Here is an 18,823-nt window from a genome sequence, read left to right on the forward strand (position 1 = left end):
GGCCTCTCAGGACGATGGGTGGCTCTGAGACACCTGTCCTTGGTGAGCGGTGGCGGCGGCATCTCCAAAGCTGCTGGTGTCTTTGGAAAGAGTCTCAGTATAGGAGATTCCTTGAGGCTGCAAAAGGGGAGACGTGGAGGTAAGGATCCAACGGCCTGCTCAAGGCAGGTGCCAGTAGATGAGGTGTCTTGGGTCCTTTTCCAGGGAAGTTTTGATCAGGCTCTCACCAATACAGCTCAGCATGGAGGGGAGACATTTGCCCCTGCCTGTTGAGACTCTGTAAGGCCAGCAGAACTGACACTAACACTCCAATTCTTTCTTTCTTTCTTTCTTTCTTTCTAGGTTGCTCCACTCCTGGAGGTTCCCAGTGCAGTCCTGGAGCCCCTGAGGGTGGAGGCAGGATGCCAGGGTGTGTCCCTGTGCCTGTCAACATCTTTGCCAACATCGTGAGCCCTCTGTGAAAGCAGCTGCAAGAGAATGAGGTGAGGCTACATATGGATGCGAAGGCTTCCATAAATGCGCCTGGCTTTTTTGGGAGACTTGGGGTGTGGCTTCACCTCCTGGTACCTCTCCTCTCCCACAAATTCTGCCTCCCACAACTGCTGTTAGTGCCGGCCTGCTCAGCAAATGCTGTAGTGCCCCGTCCTTTTCCTAAATGATTGTGGTGCCGTGTAGAACGAGTGCAAGACCCTTATAATAAATGCCCACATGTCTTGGGTGCCTTTGTGTGAGGGCCGCAAAGCGTCCGTAGCTTGACCTGAGGAAGTCTGACAGCTTTTGGGCTCCTGGCTGTGCGAGGGGTGAAGATGTGTCCAGGGCCAGGTTGCCCGTGGCACCCAGCCCTCAGTGCTCTGTGAAGCCAGCTGTGGAGCCCGGACTGCTGCTGCAGAGCCTGCGCAGCCAGGACAGCTGGCATTTCAGGAGAAGTCCAATGTGGGGCTGTCTCATTGCTTGGGCCTCATGTCAAAGCCTCTGCACCCTTTGTCCCTTCCACGGAGCTCCTTGTCCAAGTAAGTAAAGGAAAGGACCCGAGGTTCCTTTGGGCTCAGGAGCCCTTCTGGACTCTCTACTGTTTCTACACTGTATCTGTATCTTTTGTAGTACTAAAGAAAATCCCCATTCCCCCCATCCCTAGGTGGAGGTTCCTTAGGGGATGGAGGTGGAAAGCAGTAGCCTGCTGTGCCCAAAGAAAGCAGGATCCTTCCCTCAGAAAAGAGCAGCATCTCCCAAGGAGCCAGCTCTGTCCCCGATCTTGTGCTGCTCATTTGCACACGCCTTGTGAGCCCAGAGTGCCTTGGCCACCTTGTGGTGTCACCGCAAGAGCTTCGCTGTGTGTCTGGGTTGAGGAGCCAAGGGAAGGCAGCGAGCAGAGCAGTGGCTGGGGAGTGTGCAAGTGGCGAGTGTCCTGCATCCATGTCTTCTTGCTGGCACCTGGTTGTATCAAGCAGAAGAGGCAGCTCTGTGGGACAGAGACAGTGTGTTTGTAGACTAGGGGGCAGAGCAGAGGTCTGGCGTCAGGTTGATGCCTGGTGCAGCGCTGAGTTGATGTGACAGTGTCAGCAACCCTTTGCAGTGCAGCTGCTCCCTCAGCTGGTCTCTGTCCCTAGAAATGCACCAGAAATGGAAGTGGCGTCCTGCTGTCATTGTGCAGGTGCTGCAGTGCAAAGGCTCCCAGCTGGGACTTGATGGTACTAAAGGAAAAGCAAGACCAATTGTTCCCTTTTGTGATTTGTGCGCAGGGTGACAGAGTGGAGCTGTGGCATGACCTGGAGAGAGTCTAGCCAGGAGATGAAAGCCGTTTGCAGAAGACTGTTCTGTACGGAGTGCTAACAGCGTAATCAAGGGACATGCAAGTGGCCCAGGTGAGCTTCTCCTCTCCTCTCACTTCAGCGTCAGCACCTGACAGACCAGCTCGATGCATATTGCTGATGTTTGTGTCTGTGAAGTCATTGGGGCTCAGTATCTCCTAGGCCACCAGCAGACACATTGCTTCTTTTTGTACAGGTGCAGGAGCACTTGGTAGAGCAGCAGTATGGAGATTAGTGCTGTTTGTGCTTCTGGGGATGGTGTGCCTCAGCCCATGCTAGGCCAGCAGCACACACGTGGCTTCAATGCAGGCTGTGAGGTCACTTTTGTTTCAGTATTGAGAGGCCAGTGGTGGGCACATGGCTGCTGTTTTCGCTTGTGAGGTCATTCTTGCCTTCCTATATAATAGGCCAGCAGATAGCACATGGCTTTGCTGAAGCCTGTGAAGTCACTACTTCCTCGGAATGGGATAGGCAAGCAGCAAGCAACTTCCTGTGATACACACTGTTAGGCCAGTTCTGCATCTATAAACGACAGCCAACAAGGAAACACTATATCACTGTTTGTGGTTGTGAGGTCACTTGTGGCTCAGTGCCTGACAGGCCAGTGCTAGGTGCGTGGGTGCTGTTTGTGGTTGTGAGGTCAGTGGTGGCTCAGTGCCTGCTAGGCCAGTGCTAGGTGCGTGGCTGCTGTTTGTGGTTGTGAGGTCAGTGGTGGCTCAGTGCCTGCTAGGCCAGTGCTAGGTGCGTGGCTGCTGTTTGTGGTTGTGAGGTTAGTGGTGGCTCAGTGCCTGCTAGGCCAGTGCTAGGTGCGTGGCTGCTGTTTTCAGTTGTGAGGTCAGTGGTGGCTCAGTGCCTGCTAGGCCAGTGCTAGGTGCGTGGCTGCTGTTTGTGGTTGTGAGGTCAGTGGTGGCTCAGTGCCTGCTAGGCCAGTGCTAGGTGCGTGGGTGCTGTTTGTGTTTGTGAGGTCCGTGGTGGCTCAGTGCCTGCTAGGCAGGGCTAGGTGCGTGGCTGCTGTTTGTGGTTGTGAGGTCAGTGGTGGCTCAGTGCCTGCTAGGCCAGTGCTAGGTGCGTGGCTGCTGTTTTCAATTGTGAGGTCAGTGGTGGCTCAGTGCCTGCTTGGCCAGTGCTAGGTGCGTGGCTGCTGTTTGTGGTTGTGAGGTCAGTGGTGGCTCAGTGCCTGCTAGGCCAGTGCTAGGTGCGTGGCTGCTGTTTGTGGTTGTGAGGTTAGTGGTGGCTCAGTGCCTGCTAGGCCAGTGCTAGGTGCGTGGCTGCTGTTTTCAGTTGTGAGGTCAGTGGTGGCTCAGTGCCTGCTAGGCGAGTGCTAGGTGCGTGGCTGCTGTTTGTGGTTGTGAGGTCAGTGGTGGCTCAGTGCCTGCTAGGCCAGTGCTAGGTGCGTGGGTGCTGTTTGTGGTTGTGAGGTCAGTGGTGGCTCAGTGCCTGCTAGGCAGGGCTAGGTGCGTGGCTGCTGTTTGTGGTTGTGAGGTCAGTGGTGGCTCAGTGCCTGCTAGGCAGGGCTAGGTGCGTGGCTGCTGTTTGTGGTTGTGAGGTCAGTGGTGGCTCAGTGCCTGCTAGGCCAGTGCTAGGTGCGTGGGTGCTGATTTAAATTTTGAGGTCCCTTCTTGCTCAGTGCCTGCTAGGCCAGTGCTAGGTGCGTGGGTGCTGTTTGTGGTTGTGAGGTCAGTGGTGGCTCAGTGCCTGCTAGGCCAGTGCTAGGTGCGTGGCTGCTGTTTGTGGTTGTGAGGTCAGTGGTGGCTCAGTGCCTGCTAGGCCAGTGCGAGGTGCGTGGCTGCTGTTGGTGGTTGTGAGGTCAGTGGTGGCTCAGTGCCTGCTAGGCCAGTGCTAGGTGCGTGGCTGCTGTTTGTGGTTGTGAGGTCAGTGGTGGCTCAGTGCCTGCTAGGCCAGTGCTAGGTGCGTGGGTGCTGTTTTCAGTTGTGAGGTCAGTGGTGGCTCAGTGCCTGCTAGGCCAGTGCTAGGTGCGTGGGTGCTGTTTGTGGTTGTGAGGTCAGTGGTGGCTCAGTGCCTGCTAGGCCAGTGCTAGGTGCGTGGCTGCTGTTTTCAATTGTGAGGTCAGTGGTGGCTCAGTGCCTGCTAGGCCAGTGCTAGGTGCGTGGGTGCTGTTTGTGGTTGTGAGGTCACTTGCGGCTCAGTGCCTGCTAGGCCAGTGCTAGGTGCGTGGCTGCTGTTTGTGGTTGTGAGGTCAGTGGTGGCTCAGTGCCTGCTCGGCCAGTGCTGGTCATGTGCCTGCCCTTTTCTATTCTGAGGTCCTTTGTGGCTCTTTGTCTTATATTAAACTATCTTTTCTCTTTTGTTCATTCTCTGGCACTGGTAATGAGCAGAAGCAGTTAAATTCTTTTTTTGTTGTTGTTGTTGTAATTTTTTGGTAGCGATATGGTGCCTCCTGTTTGGAGCACAAGGAAGCACCCCAAGCAGTTTTTTGTTACACCTTTTAAAGAATAGTAAGTTGTTACATATTCAGTACTTCAGTTAACATAACTACCACATCTATCCACGACTCTTATTTCTACCAATCCCCTTGCCGTGTTATTGTACGATGTAGATCCATGCCAGCCTTTATGGTCCATCTTATAACTGTTCATTAGCTGATTTGCACCTCTTCTGGTGGTACCTTTGAACGACTTTTGTACAGCTGCCTGGGTTAAACTGGCTTCTTTGCAGGTCTTCAGCTTCAAACAAAAACCAGAGCTAAGACAAGGTCAGATAAGATGTTCTGCTTGCAGGGCACCGTGACTTTGCATGTTCTTCCTCTGCAAAAGCTCGAGTATAGTGGACATTTTCTTAACGTTCCCTCCTTTTATTTTTATGCATACCTGCCTTCAATGTTATGCTGGTCTAGACTCATGTCCCCTTACACACGAGACGCAAGTGGAACATATTAGACCCATGCAGGAGACACAACAGAAAAGCACAGTTCTAATGCCAGAATTAACATTCAAATTTTTCAAACACATCTGGTCCACACTCCCAGTTCCTGTAGCCATGACCACAACCATGACCAGTCTGCCGCTAGAGCATTAGACAGGGCCTGCTCTTTGGGTATTCGATGGAAGGTACGAACATATTGTTGAATGACGTTTACAGCATATTCAGTTTGTTTTGATATGTCTGCATGAAAACAACAGGCGGTGTTTACCAGCACACACACTCCTCCCTGTGTGGCCAACAGGCAATCGAAAGCCCATCGATTCTGGACGGCAAATTGAGAGAGAGAGTTCACTTCAATTTGTAGATTTTTTGAGACATTGAGGCGTTTTGATAGGCATAAGGGACCAGGCGTCCAATGGTGCAGGTGCCAGCCCATCATGGTGGAAAACTCTTGTAGGCGTTGGTTCCACGTAAGCAGAATGACACGGATGTCACAATGGTTGGTTTCCCTACCTGGACGGTCTTGTTTCTCTGCCCTGTCCCCTATCAGGCCCTGAGGCACAAGTGACCTCACAACCACAAACAACAGCCTCATGATGAGCATGGACCTATCAGATAAGGAGGGCCCAGTGAACTCCCAAGCAAAAATAGCAGCCATTTACCTAGCACTGGCCTATCAGGCACTGAGGCACAACAGACCTCACAACCACAAACAGCAGCCACATGACCAGTACTGACCTATCAGGTGCTGAGGGATAAGTGACCTGATGTCACGCTACGAAGGTTTGATAGTAACAACTGAGACAGTAAAGTAATAAAAAAACTACGTTTACTTCCTCACGCAAGCTCTTAGATTAGTAACATCCATTAAAATAATGCGATTACTAATTTAGAAAGGATAGCCTGAAAAAAGGATAGCCCGAAATCATCGATTATTGATTTAGAAAGGATAGCCCAAAATAATGCAATTACTGCTTTAGAAAGGATAACCCGAAACCGTCAGTTACTGCGCTAGTAATTGGAAGCACTGCTTATCTCTACTTCAAAGCTTTCTTGTTCACTCTCTTAGTGAGAGGACTCTCAACCTCGAGGAGTTACCTTAACCCAGTTTTTCGGGAAAAGGGGAGTGGGGGGACACTCATAGTCCAGCTGGAGAGGATGGTCAGGTCACATTCCCGGCCCTGCTCCAACTCTCTTAGCTGCCAAGTCTCTTTTTATACGGCTGGGGCTCTGGGCAAACACTGCTTTTGCTGACCTCTGCGAGTTTCACAATCAAAGGACTGTTTGTTTGTCTGCTTGGAAGGACCCTGCTAGCGAGGCAAGACCACAACACCTCCGTATCGCTTCTCCCCTCCCTGCGGGTCCATGCAGATTCCTTGGCCTTGTCAGGCAGCAGAGTTCTTTAGCCGTTAGCTCTTCTAGTCTGCAGCCTTGAGCATATCAGTTGGCAGACTTTCTCAGTCCTGTTAACTCTTAACTCACTTGACAGTCCTTGTTGAATTCCATGAGGTTCCTGACAACCCATTCCTCCTGCCTCTCTAGGTCCCTCTGAATGGCAGCCCTCATCTACAACCCATCCAGTTGTCTGCTCTTCTAGTCTGGAACGTTCTAACGTGCATGCAAGAATATTGTGGGAGACAGTGTCAAACACCTTGCTGAACTCTCTTTAAAGGACATTTACTCTTCTCCATCAACAAATACAGTTATTTATTCATAGAAGGCAATCAGGTCGGTGAGGCAGAATTTACCCTTGGTAAATGCATGCTAACTGTTCCCAGGCACCTTCTTCTCCTTCATGTGCCCAGAACTGTGTTTTGAGAGGATTCGCTGCATGACTCACTGCTAACCAAAGTGTGGCTGAACTGCCTGCAACTCCCCAGCTTGCCCTTGTGGCCTTTTTGGAAGATGGATGTAACATAACTGCTCTTCTGCAGTCATTGGGTCTTCACCCCATCTCCACAACCTTTCAAAGATGATAGCGAGTGGCCTTGCAGGGACTGCAGTCAGCTCTCTCAATGTCCTTGTCCAATGTCCTCATCTGCAGCCCATCCAACCTCTTTGACTTGTATCATTTGAATTCTCTCAAGTAATCCCTCATGAACCTCGTCCACTCTTGGCTGTTTTTCTCCTCTGGACTCCTGACTCAAGGCACAACAGCCCAGGAGACCTTCCTTGTGGAAACAAAGCTGACAAGGGGTTGAGCTACTCTGGCCTATCTGCATCTGCCGCTACAAGATTCCCTGTCCCATTTAGCAGTGAGGCCACATTTTCTTTTTTTGTTCTTTGATTCTTACTTGAAGCAGTAGCAGCTCATCTTCATGCCCTTGTCATCCCCTGCAAGTGTCAGTGCTAGCGGAGCTTTTTCTTCCCTAACACCATGCCTATGACCCTGGACAATATTTCTAAATGCCTCCTTTGCTTCTCCCTTCTTCCCCCTTCTGTATGCTGCCCTATCACCCTGGAGCTAATGTGTGAGGTCCCTGTTTAGCCAAGTTGGTCCCCAGAGATATCTGCTAGTTTTACTGAGTGTGGAGATGGACCCTCCTTGTGCTTGGCAGGTGCTGTCCTTAAAGACCTGCTGGCTTTCCTGAGCTCCTGGGCCCTTTGGAGCTGCCTCCCATGGGTTCCCCCAGCAGTCCCCTGAAGAGGCCAAAGTCTGCTCTTCTCAAGTGCAGGGTCTGTATTCTGCTACTGTCCTTCCTCACTCTCCTCAGGATCTGAGAATCCACCTTATCATGGTCACTGTAGGCAAGGCTGACACTATCCTATCCCTGATCAGTTCCCCCTTGTTTGAAATTTTCAGACGCAAGAAAGCATCACGCTTCTTATCCCATCTGGCATCTATGCGAAGTTGTCCCAAGAGCAAGAAGAGGAGCAGCATGGACAGGAGGGGAAACAAACAGCAACACCATGATCCTGGTGCCGAAGGAGGCAAGGAGAGAGAGAGAGGGGGGGACTTAGGAAAGCCTTCAGCTTACACAGTTGGGCATGCCGCCTCACAGACAACGACATTGCAGGGTAGTCGGTCTCAGCCCCCTTGTCAGGCATCATGAAATGGGTCTGTAGCAGGAGAGATGCCCCTCTCTCCTCTGGCAGAGGTCTGGATGCAGAGGAGGAGGCTCATGCCCTGGACTCCATGTATTGTCGGCCCATTCCTCCTGCCTGTCTAGGGCCCTCTGAAAGGCAGCCCTCAAGCATATGGCTGGGGTCGCCCCTGAAGATTTTTTGTCCTCAGTGAGCATAGTGAGCATTGCCTCTTCCATGTCACTAATAAAGTCATCTGGTTGTCCACCCATCTAGGTGGTAAATCTCTAAATTGTATTCCACAAGGATGTTGTGGGAGACAGTGTCAAACACCTTGCTCAAATCAAGTTGACAGACATTTTCTGCTCTCCAAACTCAAATAGAGCTATGTAATCATAGAAGGCAATGAGGTGGTGAGACACAATTTACCCTGGGCAAATCCATGCTGCCCCTTCCCTATCACCTTCTTCTCCCTCATGTGCCCAGAAATGAGTGGACTCACTCCATGACACACTCCTCAACCAGTTGAGGCTGAACAGCCTGTCGTTCCCTGGGTTGCCCTCCGGGCCTTCCTTGAGAGTGGATTTAATGTTTGCCTTTTTGCAGTTATTGAGGGGGGGGACCACACCCCATCTCCATGACCTTTCAAGGATGACAGTGGGTGGCCTTGCTATGACAGCAGCCAGCTCTCTCAGTGTCCTTGGGTGCAGCCGTTCCATTCCCACTGACTTGTAAAGGTGGAGTTCTTGCAAGTCATCCCTCACTCAGCCCTCATCCACTGCTGGTTGCTTTTCTTGCCTGGAGGCCTGACTCTAGGCACAACAGCCTGGGAGACCTTGTTGGAGAAAACAGAAGCCAAAAAATCACTGAGCTCCCACCATTCAGCAAAGAGCCAACATTTTCCTTTCTATTCTTTACCATAGCTGAAGCAGTAGCAGCCCTTCTTCATGCCTTTGATGTCGCCTGCCAGTGTGTACCCTCTGAGAGCTTTGGCTTTCATAACACCATCCCTACTCCAGTGAACACAATTTTGAATTCCTCTTTTGCTGCATATCCCTCCTTCCACTTTGTCTTTGGTGCCATATTGCCCTGGAGTTGAGCTGTGAGTTCCTGTTTTAGCCTGGTTTCCCCTCTGTTATTTCCCTCTACCAAGAAAAGATCCATGATCTCTTCAAGCTCTCGGAGGCTACTACTGTACTGCCCTTCGCCTCCATTTCACCAGGCTGAAGAAGCCCAGGTCCCTCAGCTTCTCCATACAGGCCATGTGCTTCAGCACACTAACCCCATCTTGGAAGACTCCTCTAGACCCTCTCCAGTTGCTCCCCATCCTCCAGCACTGGGCAGCCCACACTGGGATACACTATTCCAGATGCAGCCACACCAGGGCTGAGTTGAGGGACATAATAATTCCACTTGTCTGGGTGGCCACACTCTTCCTGAAGCAGCCTTGTATGAAGCTGGCCTCATTTGCAGTGAGCATGCACCACTGGCTCATATGGCATCCCTCATAACGTCTACGCCCTTCTCCTCAGGGTCACTCCTCTGACGGTCAGGTGCCAGCCTGTCCTGATGCATGGACTGTTCTTCCACCCGATGTAGGACCTACCACTTCTCCTTGTACAACAGCATGAGGTTTCTGTTGGTCAAATCCCCAAGTTTCTCAAGGCCCCTCTGAACTGAAGCTCCCTTGTGTCAGCTGTAAATGAGTGTGTGCAGATGGCTCATCCTGTCTCGTGGTGCCTCTGACAGGATAACAGCAGGAGGACCTGCAGGACACTACGGGTAATAAAAGGAGGTAGTTGTTTAAAGGGACTGCTGGCAAAGGTAGGGAATCACCATGGCAAGCATCTCAGAAAAGCCATGTGAAAGTACAAAGAAAGCAAATCCAGGGTCAATGGGGAAAGGGTAAACAGGGGTCAGCTGACTTCATGGGAGGGTATCAGGATGTTAAAAGAGAAAAACTTGGAAGGTGGAAAAGAGGGAAAATGGAATAAATGGTGAAGCAAAAGAAAAATCAAGGCTATTTGGGGGGAACTGCCAAGCAGTCCTTTGTCCGAGTGACTCTGACTGGAGCAGGAGAAGAACATGCAGTTGGTCTGGTCATATTTGTTTCTGACATACTTCCATGGACATGGGGAAGCTGAAGGTTTTCCCTAAGGTTAAAAAGAGAAGATGCAGTGTGGAAGGAAATGCAGAATCTTTCAGGCGAGAAGGGACCTCAGGATATCCCTAGCCCAACCTCCTTCCCACAGCAGGGTCAGCTATCAGGTCCAGATTTCTCAGGGCTTTATTCATTTAGAACTTGAAAACCTCTGAGGATGGAGATAGCACAACCTCTCAGGGCAACCTGACCCAGTGCTTGGCTGTCTGGATGGGTCAAAAGTTTGTCCTTACACCCAGCATGAACCTCACTTCTTTTAGCTAATGCCCATTGGCCTTCACCCTTGCATTATACACAACAGTGAAGAGTCTGGCTCCATCTCCTTGATGACGTCCTGGTGGACATGGGGAGGCTGTTACTAGGTGTCCCCAAAGCCTTCTCTTCTCCAGGCTGAACAAATGCAGCTCCCTCACCTCCCAGAGTGACAAAGTCAACATTACCTAGGTGTGCCTAGGAGCTTTAAGGGTCTTTCAGTCCTTCTGGATATTGTTGGATCAGCAAAGGACCTCATGGATGTTAGAGTGCAATCACCCTCACGCCATGAATTTTTGCATTTGTCACACTCATTTGGCATCATGTTGTAATGTGCAGGTGTTGTAGGCTGTGGAGGGGGTTCACTCTGGACAAGCAGTCACTCATAAAGAAACCTTGAACTGAAAACCTTTCAGGCCCAAGAGGCAACCTCACACCACTAGGAGGGGCCGGCTCTGGGGAGGCCATGTCAGGTGCTAACCCACGTGCAGGAAAGGATTTGCTGCCTGCAAGAATTGCAGTGACTATCGCCAGAGAGGACAAAATCACCCAATCATTCGGGCTGGAAGGGACCTTGGGAGGTTCTAGTCCAATGTCCTGCTCACACAGGGATCAACACTGATTTCAGACATGTTCCTCAGGGCTTTGTCCAGCTGCGTCCTGCAAGCCTCCAAGAACAGAGAGAGTCCATAACCCCTCTGGACCCCAATTCAAATGCTGCAGGATCCTCACTGATTTTTCTTCCTTCTATACAATTTTGACTGCGCTTGTTTCAGCTTATAGCCGTTGCCTCTCAATCTCCTGCCATGAATTCCTGCAAAAAACTGGTTCGTTATCAGTGGCAACCTTGAGTTGGGAAGTTGCTATGAGTCTTCCCCAAAAACCTTCCCTTTTCTGCACTGAAGAAGCCCTGATCCCTCACAGGGCAAGTGCTGCAGCCCTCAACAACCTTGGAGGCCTGCCACTGGACTCACTCCCTGTGATCAACAGCGTTCTTCTACAGGGAGCCCCAACTGTATGCAGTATCTAGAATGGCTCTAACAAGTGTTGAGTAGAGGGGGATAATCACTTCCCTCCATCTCCTGACTGTGCTCCTGTTCATGCAGCCCAAGATGCTGTGGCCTGCTTTGCTGCCAGGGCACGCTGCTGGCTGATGTTCAGCTCCCTGCCCACAAGGACTCCCAGGTCCTTTTTCTGCAGAGCTGCTGCCCAGCCGGGCACTCTCCAGCCCGTATCACTGCAGGGTGTTGCTCTACCCCAGGTGCAGGACCTGCATTTGTCCTTGTTGAATTTCCTGACAGTCCATTCCTCCTGCTTGCGGAGGCCCACATGAATGGCAGCCCTCAAACATATGACTCTTCCTCCTGACTAGGTGTCATCTACAAATGTGATGAGAGTTGCATCCTCCAGGTCACTGATGAACCTGATAGACAAGACAGGTCCGAGTATAGACCCCTGCATGCTCCACCTTTACCTGGCTTCCTGGTAAAGCATGACCCATTCAAAAAAACCCCCACCTCTGAGCTCCATCATCCAACCAGCTTTTTACCCACCTGTGTGTCTACCCATCTTATCGTAATGCCTTATTGCATTCCTCATTGTCCTCACCATCTGGGTCTCCACTATTTCACAGTCACTGCAGCCAAGGTTTCCACAGATTATCACAGTCCTGATCATTGCTTCCTTGTGTGAGTACCAGGTCCATGTGAGTGTCACCTTAAAGGCCCATCAGGGAGCTGTGCTAAGAAGCAGTCCCTGACACCCTCCGGAAATCTCCTGGACTGCTTGCACCCTGCTGTTTGCCCTTCCAATGAATATCGGGGAGATTAAAGTCCCCCCAGAAGAACCAGGCCCTGTGCCCCACTGACTTCCTCAGGTTGCTTAAAGGAGACTGCATCCACCTCCTCACCCTCATTGGGTGGTCTGTAACCCCCATCACAACGTCACCTTTACTCTGATGCTCACCACAAGATCTCACCCAAACCCTTGTCCATCCCATGCAAGAGCTCCATCCATCTGAGCTGTCCCTTCACACCAAGGGCATCCCCCCTGCTCATCTTCCCTAACGGTCTTGCCTGCAGAGCTTGTATCCTGCCATCACAGCCCTCAAATCATGATAGTGGTCCCACAGCATTTCAGTTATTCCAACCAAGTTTCAGTCCTGTGACAGCTTGTACATTTCCATCTGCTCCTCTCTGTGCCCCAAAATACATGCATTTGCATATATTTGGGTTGCAGAGCCTCAGCTGTGGCACAGAGAGCAGAATGCTCATGGTGAAACCTGTTACAATGAGCCAAGGACACCGTGTGTGCAATGGCCCCACTTCAGAGCAGAGCCATGCTGGCCTAGATAGCAGGTGGCAATGTCATGGTGGAATGAGCTTCCCACTAAGAGAGCAAAGCCTGCAGTGCCCAAGACCAGGCAGAAACAGTGCTGGGCTGTGTAGAAATGGCAGGATAGGGGTTGGCTGTCTGAGGTGATTTGTAGCACCTTGTGGCCTGTGACAGAGGTGAACCAATTTCCAGGCAGGACAAGGTGCCCCTGAAGAAGTCCCTGGCACTGGGCAGCCTGTGATCCAGCCACCCTGAAGTCATCATTAGCCCAGTCCCTGTTCATATCACCTGGAGGTGAGAAGAGGTTCAGGGGGAGGAAAGCTAGAAGGTTTTAAGGGTGCAGAGACCAGAGCAGAGACCTTGGTGGGATGTGCCTCTCCCATTTGTGAAGCAGTCTTGGCTGTAGATGAGAAGAACTTTGCCTAAAGGCAGTGTTGGGATCCAGTTCTCTGGACACTGGTAGGAAACCTGATTTGCCCTGGGGTACTTGTCCAGCAACCACTCCAAAGGGAAATGGTTTTCCTAGAGGTCCCATGGTGTATCTGCTAGAGACATGTGGTTGTGCTGGACACCCCCAGGCATCCGGCATGGCCCTGCAGGCCTATTTCTGTGTCACTGAATCAAGTGCCTGCACTGGATGACATCAACTCTTTGCAGTGTTGGGACCTGCATGTGTCTCAGCTTCCTAGTGAGTGGAGCTCTGGTAGCAGTGGGCATCTAGTATCATTGCAGGTGGCCAAGGAAATTCCCTACCTGACCCCATCTCATGCTCTAGAAGGATGTAGATGTCAGACTTGCTCCATCAGAGCAAGCAGACCCCGGCACATGTCCTCCAGCACCTCTGTCTCTTCCGATGTCACCAGGTGTTTGTGTGTGAGCAAGTGACTCTCACCCTCCATCTCCATTGATTATAATGGGAGCATGGACCAAGATCTCGCATGCAGACATCCATGCTGTGCTCCCTTCTGCCTGGGCAAGGGGAATCCCACCCCCTTTGTGTTTTTTATGGAGCTCACGAGAAGGTCTGAATCTCACACCAGTCCAGGGCCTTCTAAAGCACCCTGAGAAGCCCAAACCGAGTCCTCTGAATCAACACCTGAACCATGTGTCAATGAGCTCTATTCTTGTCCCCATCTAGGTGTCCTGCCTAGTTAAGAGATGGGAATAGGAGCTTCCAGAGTGGGACATTTCCAGCTATCATAGATAGCCATCCTCTGATGAAATAAATCACAGTGCTGGAATCAGTCTCTCTCCACTCTTTAGCAAAGGACAATAGCTGATTATTTTAGTCTACCTCAGTGAACATTTCCCAGGAGGATGGAGCAGAAGACCTGCATGGTCATGCATAGACCAAGATCTTTCATGCAGACATCCATGCTGTGCTCACTTCTGCCTAGGACAGGGGAATCCCACCTCTTGTGTGTTTTTTGTGGAGCTCATGGGAGAATCTGAATCCTATGTCAGCCCAGGGCCTTCTAAACCATCCTGAGAAGCCCAAATTGACTCAACTGAATCCATACTTGAACAATGGGAAAAGGAGCTCTATTCTTATACCCATCTAGCTGTCCTGCCTAGCTAAGAGATGGGAATGGGGGCTTCCTGAGTGGGACGTTTCCACCTTTCGTAGACAACCATCCTCTGATGAGACAAATTGCAATGCTGGAATCAGCCTTCTTTCAGTGCTTAGAGAGGGACCATCAGTGATTATTTTAGTCTACTTCAGTGAACATTTCCCAGGAGGAGGCAGCAGAAGGGACAGAAAAAATCATGCCTTCAGCTGGGCCTTTGGTCCTGAGTGGGGCCAGACTCCTGGGATGGAGGGAGCTCATGGCAACCAGGCAGCACTGCTGAGACACAGCGCTGTCAGGAGCAGCTCCTCTGCAAAGAGCAGCAGGGCTCCAGGCACTGCCTGCAGTTTCTGCCAGAAGAAGAGACAAGACAGGGAGAAGTGAAAGGCAGCGTGCAGCGTAAGGACAGAAGAGAGCTCCTTGTGGGAGAAATCTTCACAGCCCCTGACACAGTAAGTCTCTGGCTGCAGGGCAATGCTACTGCAGTTCCTGACAAGGTCTAGAAACCCATCCAGTCACATGATGGATTTTTAAGGATCGCTCTATCAGTTTCAGCTTTACAGAGGAGGAGGAGATGCTTCAGAGCAGGGATTCCCAGTCACAGTGCCACAGGGACACAGCATGCTGCTACCTTCTCCCAGGGATGCTGCAGGGCGGTGAAACCTGGGTGTGCTCACAGATCTGTCCAGGACTGAAATTCAGAGCAGTATCTCTGCGCCCCAGGGTGCTGTGTGCCCAGCTCAGTGACTCTGCTGCCCACAACGGTCAGCACTCAGCCTTCCCGGGGACCTTCCCACAGGGTGAAGCTCTGGGCAGGAGGAGAGACCCCTGGCAGGGCAGCTTGAGCCTCCTGTCAAGAGGATGCTGCATGGGTCATGTCTGCCTGCATCTCCATCTCACTCCGAGGACATTTCTAGAGGGGACTTTCCAAAAGGAAGGTCAAGGCAGGGGATACATGAAAGGGAAGGAGCTGTCAAGAGTCTATGCTTTCAGTTTGATTCTCTCTGGGTGGGGTGAAATGGGATTGGATCTGTCAGCTTTAGATAGGGGACTGAGACAGTGACACTGACAGAGGAGCAGCTCTGGGAGGGACTCAGCAAATGCCTTCATCCACCCCTCCACCTAAGGACAGAGCCTGCATCACCTTTCCAGCCTCAGCAAGGTTTCTCTCCCCTGCTCCATAGCACCTGCAAACACGGAGGTGCCCTGGGCAGTGTCCTGCCCCCGGGAGATTTCTGCAGGGCAGAGCTGAGCTCTCAGCAGGTGGGATGGGGTGTGTGAGCACTGAGAGGGGAGAGACGTGGGGACGGACAAACAGCTCCCTGCAGGGACAGCTCCAGGCAGCAGAGTCATGCTCAAAGTGGGAGAGGAAACTGTCAACTCCAACATCTCCTCTCCTCTCCCAGCCAGCACAGCCCTCTGCTCTCAAGGTTATGGGGTCCAGATAAAGGGAACAAAAGAAGCCTTAAAACTCTTAATGAACCCACATTATTTAGAACTGCGAGTGAAGATGCTGAAAATCCCTTCAACAGTATGGGTGGATGAAGTCTGACTCGAACTGGGAATTTAGATTTTAGTCACCCCTCTTCCCATTTACACTGTGCTGTAGGTCAGGGCTGACTCCTCTGGAGCTCATGGGCAGAAGTCCCTACTCCTTGTGTCAAACTTGGCCAGCACAAACCAGAGCTCAAGCCATGGAGCTCAGTGACACTGCTGCTGAGATGGGGAGAGGTAATGTGTGTGTGTTTGGGGGAAGTTACGAGAAAGTTGCTCAGAGAAGTCTGTCCTAACTTGTCAATGTGTCTCCTTCCTCAGACAGTTCCCCTGTGCCCCAAAGCAGCAAATGTCCAACAGCAGCTCCCTCAACGAGTTCCTCCTCCTGGCATTTGCGGACACACGGGAGCTGCAGCTCTTGCACTTCTTGCTCTTCCTGGGCATCTACCTGGCTGCCCTCCTGGGCAACGGCCTCATCATCACAGCCGTAGCCTGTGACCACCACCTCCACACCCCCATGTACTTCTTCCTCCTCAACCTCTCTGTGCTGGACCTTGGCACCATCTCCACCACTGTCCCCAAATCCATGGCCAATTCCCTGTGGGACACCAGGGCCATTTCCTACTCAGGATGTGCTGCCCAGGTCTTTTCCTTCTTTTTCTTAATTTCAGCAGAGTTTTATCTCCTCACAGTCATGGCCTATGACCGCTACGTTGCCATCTGCAGACCCCTGCACTATGAGACCCTCATGGGGAGCAGAGCTTGTGTCAGAATGGCAGCAGCTGCCTGGGCCAGTGGTTTTCTCCATGCTCTCATGCATACTGCTAACACATTTTCCATACCACTCTGCCAAGGCAACACAGTGGACCAGTTCTTCTGTGAAGTTCCCCAGATCCTCAAGCTCTCCTGCTCAGACTCCTACCTCAGGGAAGCTGGGCTTCTTGTGGTTAGTGGCTGTTTAACATTTGGGTGTTTCATTTTCATTGTGCTGTCCTATGTGCAGATCTTCACTGCTGTGCTGAGGATCCCCTCTGAGCAGGGACGACACAAAGCCTTTTCCATGTGCCTCCCTCACCTGGCTGTGGTCTGCCTCTTTGTGACCACTGGCCTGTTTGCATACCTGAGGCCCGCCTCCATCTCCTCCCCAGCTCTCAATCTGGTGGTGGCCGTTCTGTACGCGGTGGTGCCTCCAGCAATGAATCCTGTCATCTACAGCATGAGGAACAAGGAGCTCAAGGAGGCACTGAAGAAACTGGTTCAACTTCTTCTAGTTCAGCAGCAATAAGCTGCCCATCTCTCCTCACAAGCCATTTCCAGTTCATCTCAGGCAACTCTTGTGCTTTGGGAGTTCTGTCTGCGATAGTCACGTTTGTGAACAAATGTTTGAATTCATCCCACCTCTCCAGAGGCACTAACCCTGTCCGTCTGACCCAGGGGCTTTGTGTAAATCTGCTGAGCACTGTGTCAGAGCTGGCCTCCCTTGCAGCATCTCTGTAACAAAAGGGGATTTCATCAGTACACTGCCTGAAGCCTGGGCTCTTCTTCCAAAGTGGGGGCCAAGAATGCGCTCGGGGAATTGCACCCAAAATGGCCCTGCTGTCATGCCTGGGTTTTCCATGGGCTAAGGAGGATGTGCTCATAGGGTGATGTGTGAGGGAATGAGGGCTGGATTCAGCCCTCACTTGTGGGTTCCCAGTGGCCCTGGGGAGTGTGAGTGCTCAAGAGGTATCTGCTGGGGGCTGTCTCAAATATTAGAGGGGTGGTGAGAGAGGCCCATCCTCTGGAAGGCAATATGGAGCCACCAGGTGAGCAGAGGGGATCTCCAGGGACAGCATGTGCCTGGGATGGGCAGTGAGTGGATATTCACAAAACTAAGTGGAGTCACCCAAAGTCAAGGGCCAAACCAAGGTATGCACCAAATCAGGGCTCTGCAATCTCAGGAGAGGCAGTGGGGACTCATCAGGCACAGGGAAGGCAGCCTCAAGGGTGGTTCATGTCACCTACAATGAAAAGTCATGGCTGCATCTAATGACCCACCTGGCCCCATCCTGAGCCATTGGAAATGCCTTGTGATTGCTCTGAGCATCTTCCACAGCCACAGACGCCTGGGGAGGGGGTTGTCAGGTGCAGTGATGCTGGACCAGCCGGGTCTGCCCTGACCAGCACGGCAAATGTCGAGTCACCCTGGCGTCCCACAGCCCACTCGCCCTGCAGAGCAGCACCGCCAGCCCAGGGAGCACAGTGGAGGGGTGCAGGTTGGCTGGGCAGGCCAGCATGGACACACTGACCTGGGGAAAGGCTCTCTTGGGAGCAGGGACGTCTGTTGAGAAGAGCAAAGGAACAATTGTGTGCTTGCAGGGAGGAAGAAATGAAAACCTGCTTCTATGTGTGTCAGCTCAGGGCAGGCTGCTCTGTCACTGGACACTTTCACTAACTGAATCCGTTCATTGTATCATATATCATTGTTCCTTCCCTTTCCACTGTTTTCCAGTTTCCAACCGATGTTGAGGAACCTTGATGTTCTGTTTGAGAAAGCTGTCGAGTTGATGCAAGGTTACCCCAAGTGATACTGATGGATTAAATGGTGAAAAAAAAAAAAAAAGGCTTTGTTTGTTCAGCTGTATGAGAAGTTAACCAGTAAGTCTGCGTGGTGATTTGGTCAAAAGCATAGGTCACATTACAATGGCTTTTGTTGCCTTCCATGTCTGGAGTACCCATCTCACTCTATTGTCAAAACCATGTGCAGCTTCCCATCCAGTGTGTTGTTACACAGAGCGACATTTAGACTAACTTTAGCTCTTTCGGTTAGTGTAACATTATTGCCTACTATCAGTCCTTGACCTCGTGCTATTACAGATAATGCTGCTCTTGTAACTATAGTTTTGAAGATGGGTTGTGACTGATCTTCAATACCTGAGTTGTCCCATGGGCAACGTGAAAAGGCAGAACGTGTTAGAGACACGTTTCAGGTGTGTTTTCCAGTTATCAGTGTTCCCACGGTTAGCAGGTAACACCATATCTCCCTGCAAGAGAAGACACCTAGGTCTTGGACATAACCCAGGCCTCACTTACAGTTAACTTACTGCCTTCAGTGTCTACAGCATCCCATGCTCCTTTTCCATGGGAAAAGAGCAGAGTCACCCAGACTGATCCCTGAGCTGGATGTTTAACCACAATCTCACCTCCAGGACTTTGATGGGGTTTTATTTCTGTTTTAACAGGAATTCAGGCAGCTACTGACACAAACCCCTTATCTATGGGACTTCCCATGGCAGTTTGTCGCTTATTTAGCCACCTTA

At 51.4% G+C, this 18,823-nt stretch overlaps 1 protein-coding gene across 1 annotated transcript; it reads left to right on the forward strand.

Moving 5' to 3' along the window:
- Positions 1-15,873: 15,873 nt before the first annotated feature.
- LOC136993139 (olfactory receptor 14A16-like) lies at positions 15,874-16,809 on the forward strand. Its single transcript, XM_067303150.1, has one exon. It carries the CDS (start codon positions 15,874-15,876, stop codon positions 16,807-16,809), a length of 936 nt encoding a protein of 311 aa, XP_067159251.1.
- The last annotated feature ends 2,014 nt before the right edge of the window (positions 16,810-18,823 follow it).

Source organism: Apteryx mantelli, chromosome 11 (genome assembly GCF_036417845.1).
Source record: "Apteryx mantelli isolate bAptMan1 chromosome 11, bAptMan1.hap1, whole genome shotgun sequence".
Taxonomy (NCBI): domain Eukaryota; kingdom Metazoa; phylum Chordata; class Aves; order Apterygiformes; family Apterygidae; genus Apteryx; species Apteryx mantelli.

Excerpts from the sequence above, each read along its gene's own strand:
- LOC136993139 (XM_067303150.1), top strand. The coding sequence starts at position 15,874 with ATGTCCAACAGCAGCTCCCTCAACGAGTTCCTCCTCCTGGCATTTGCG.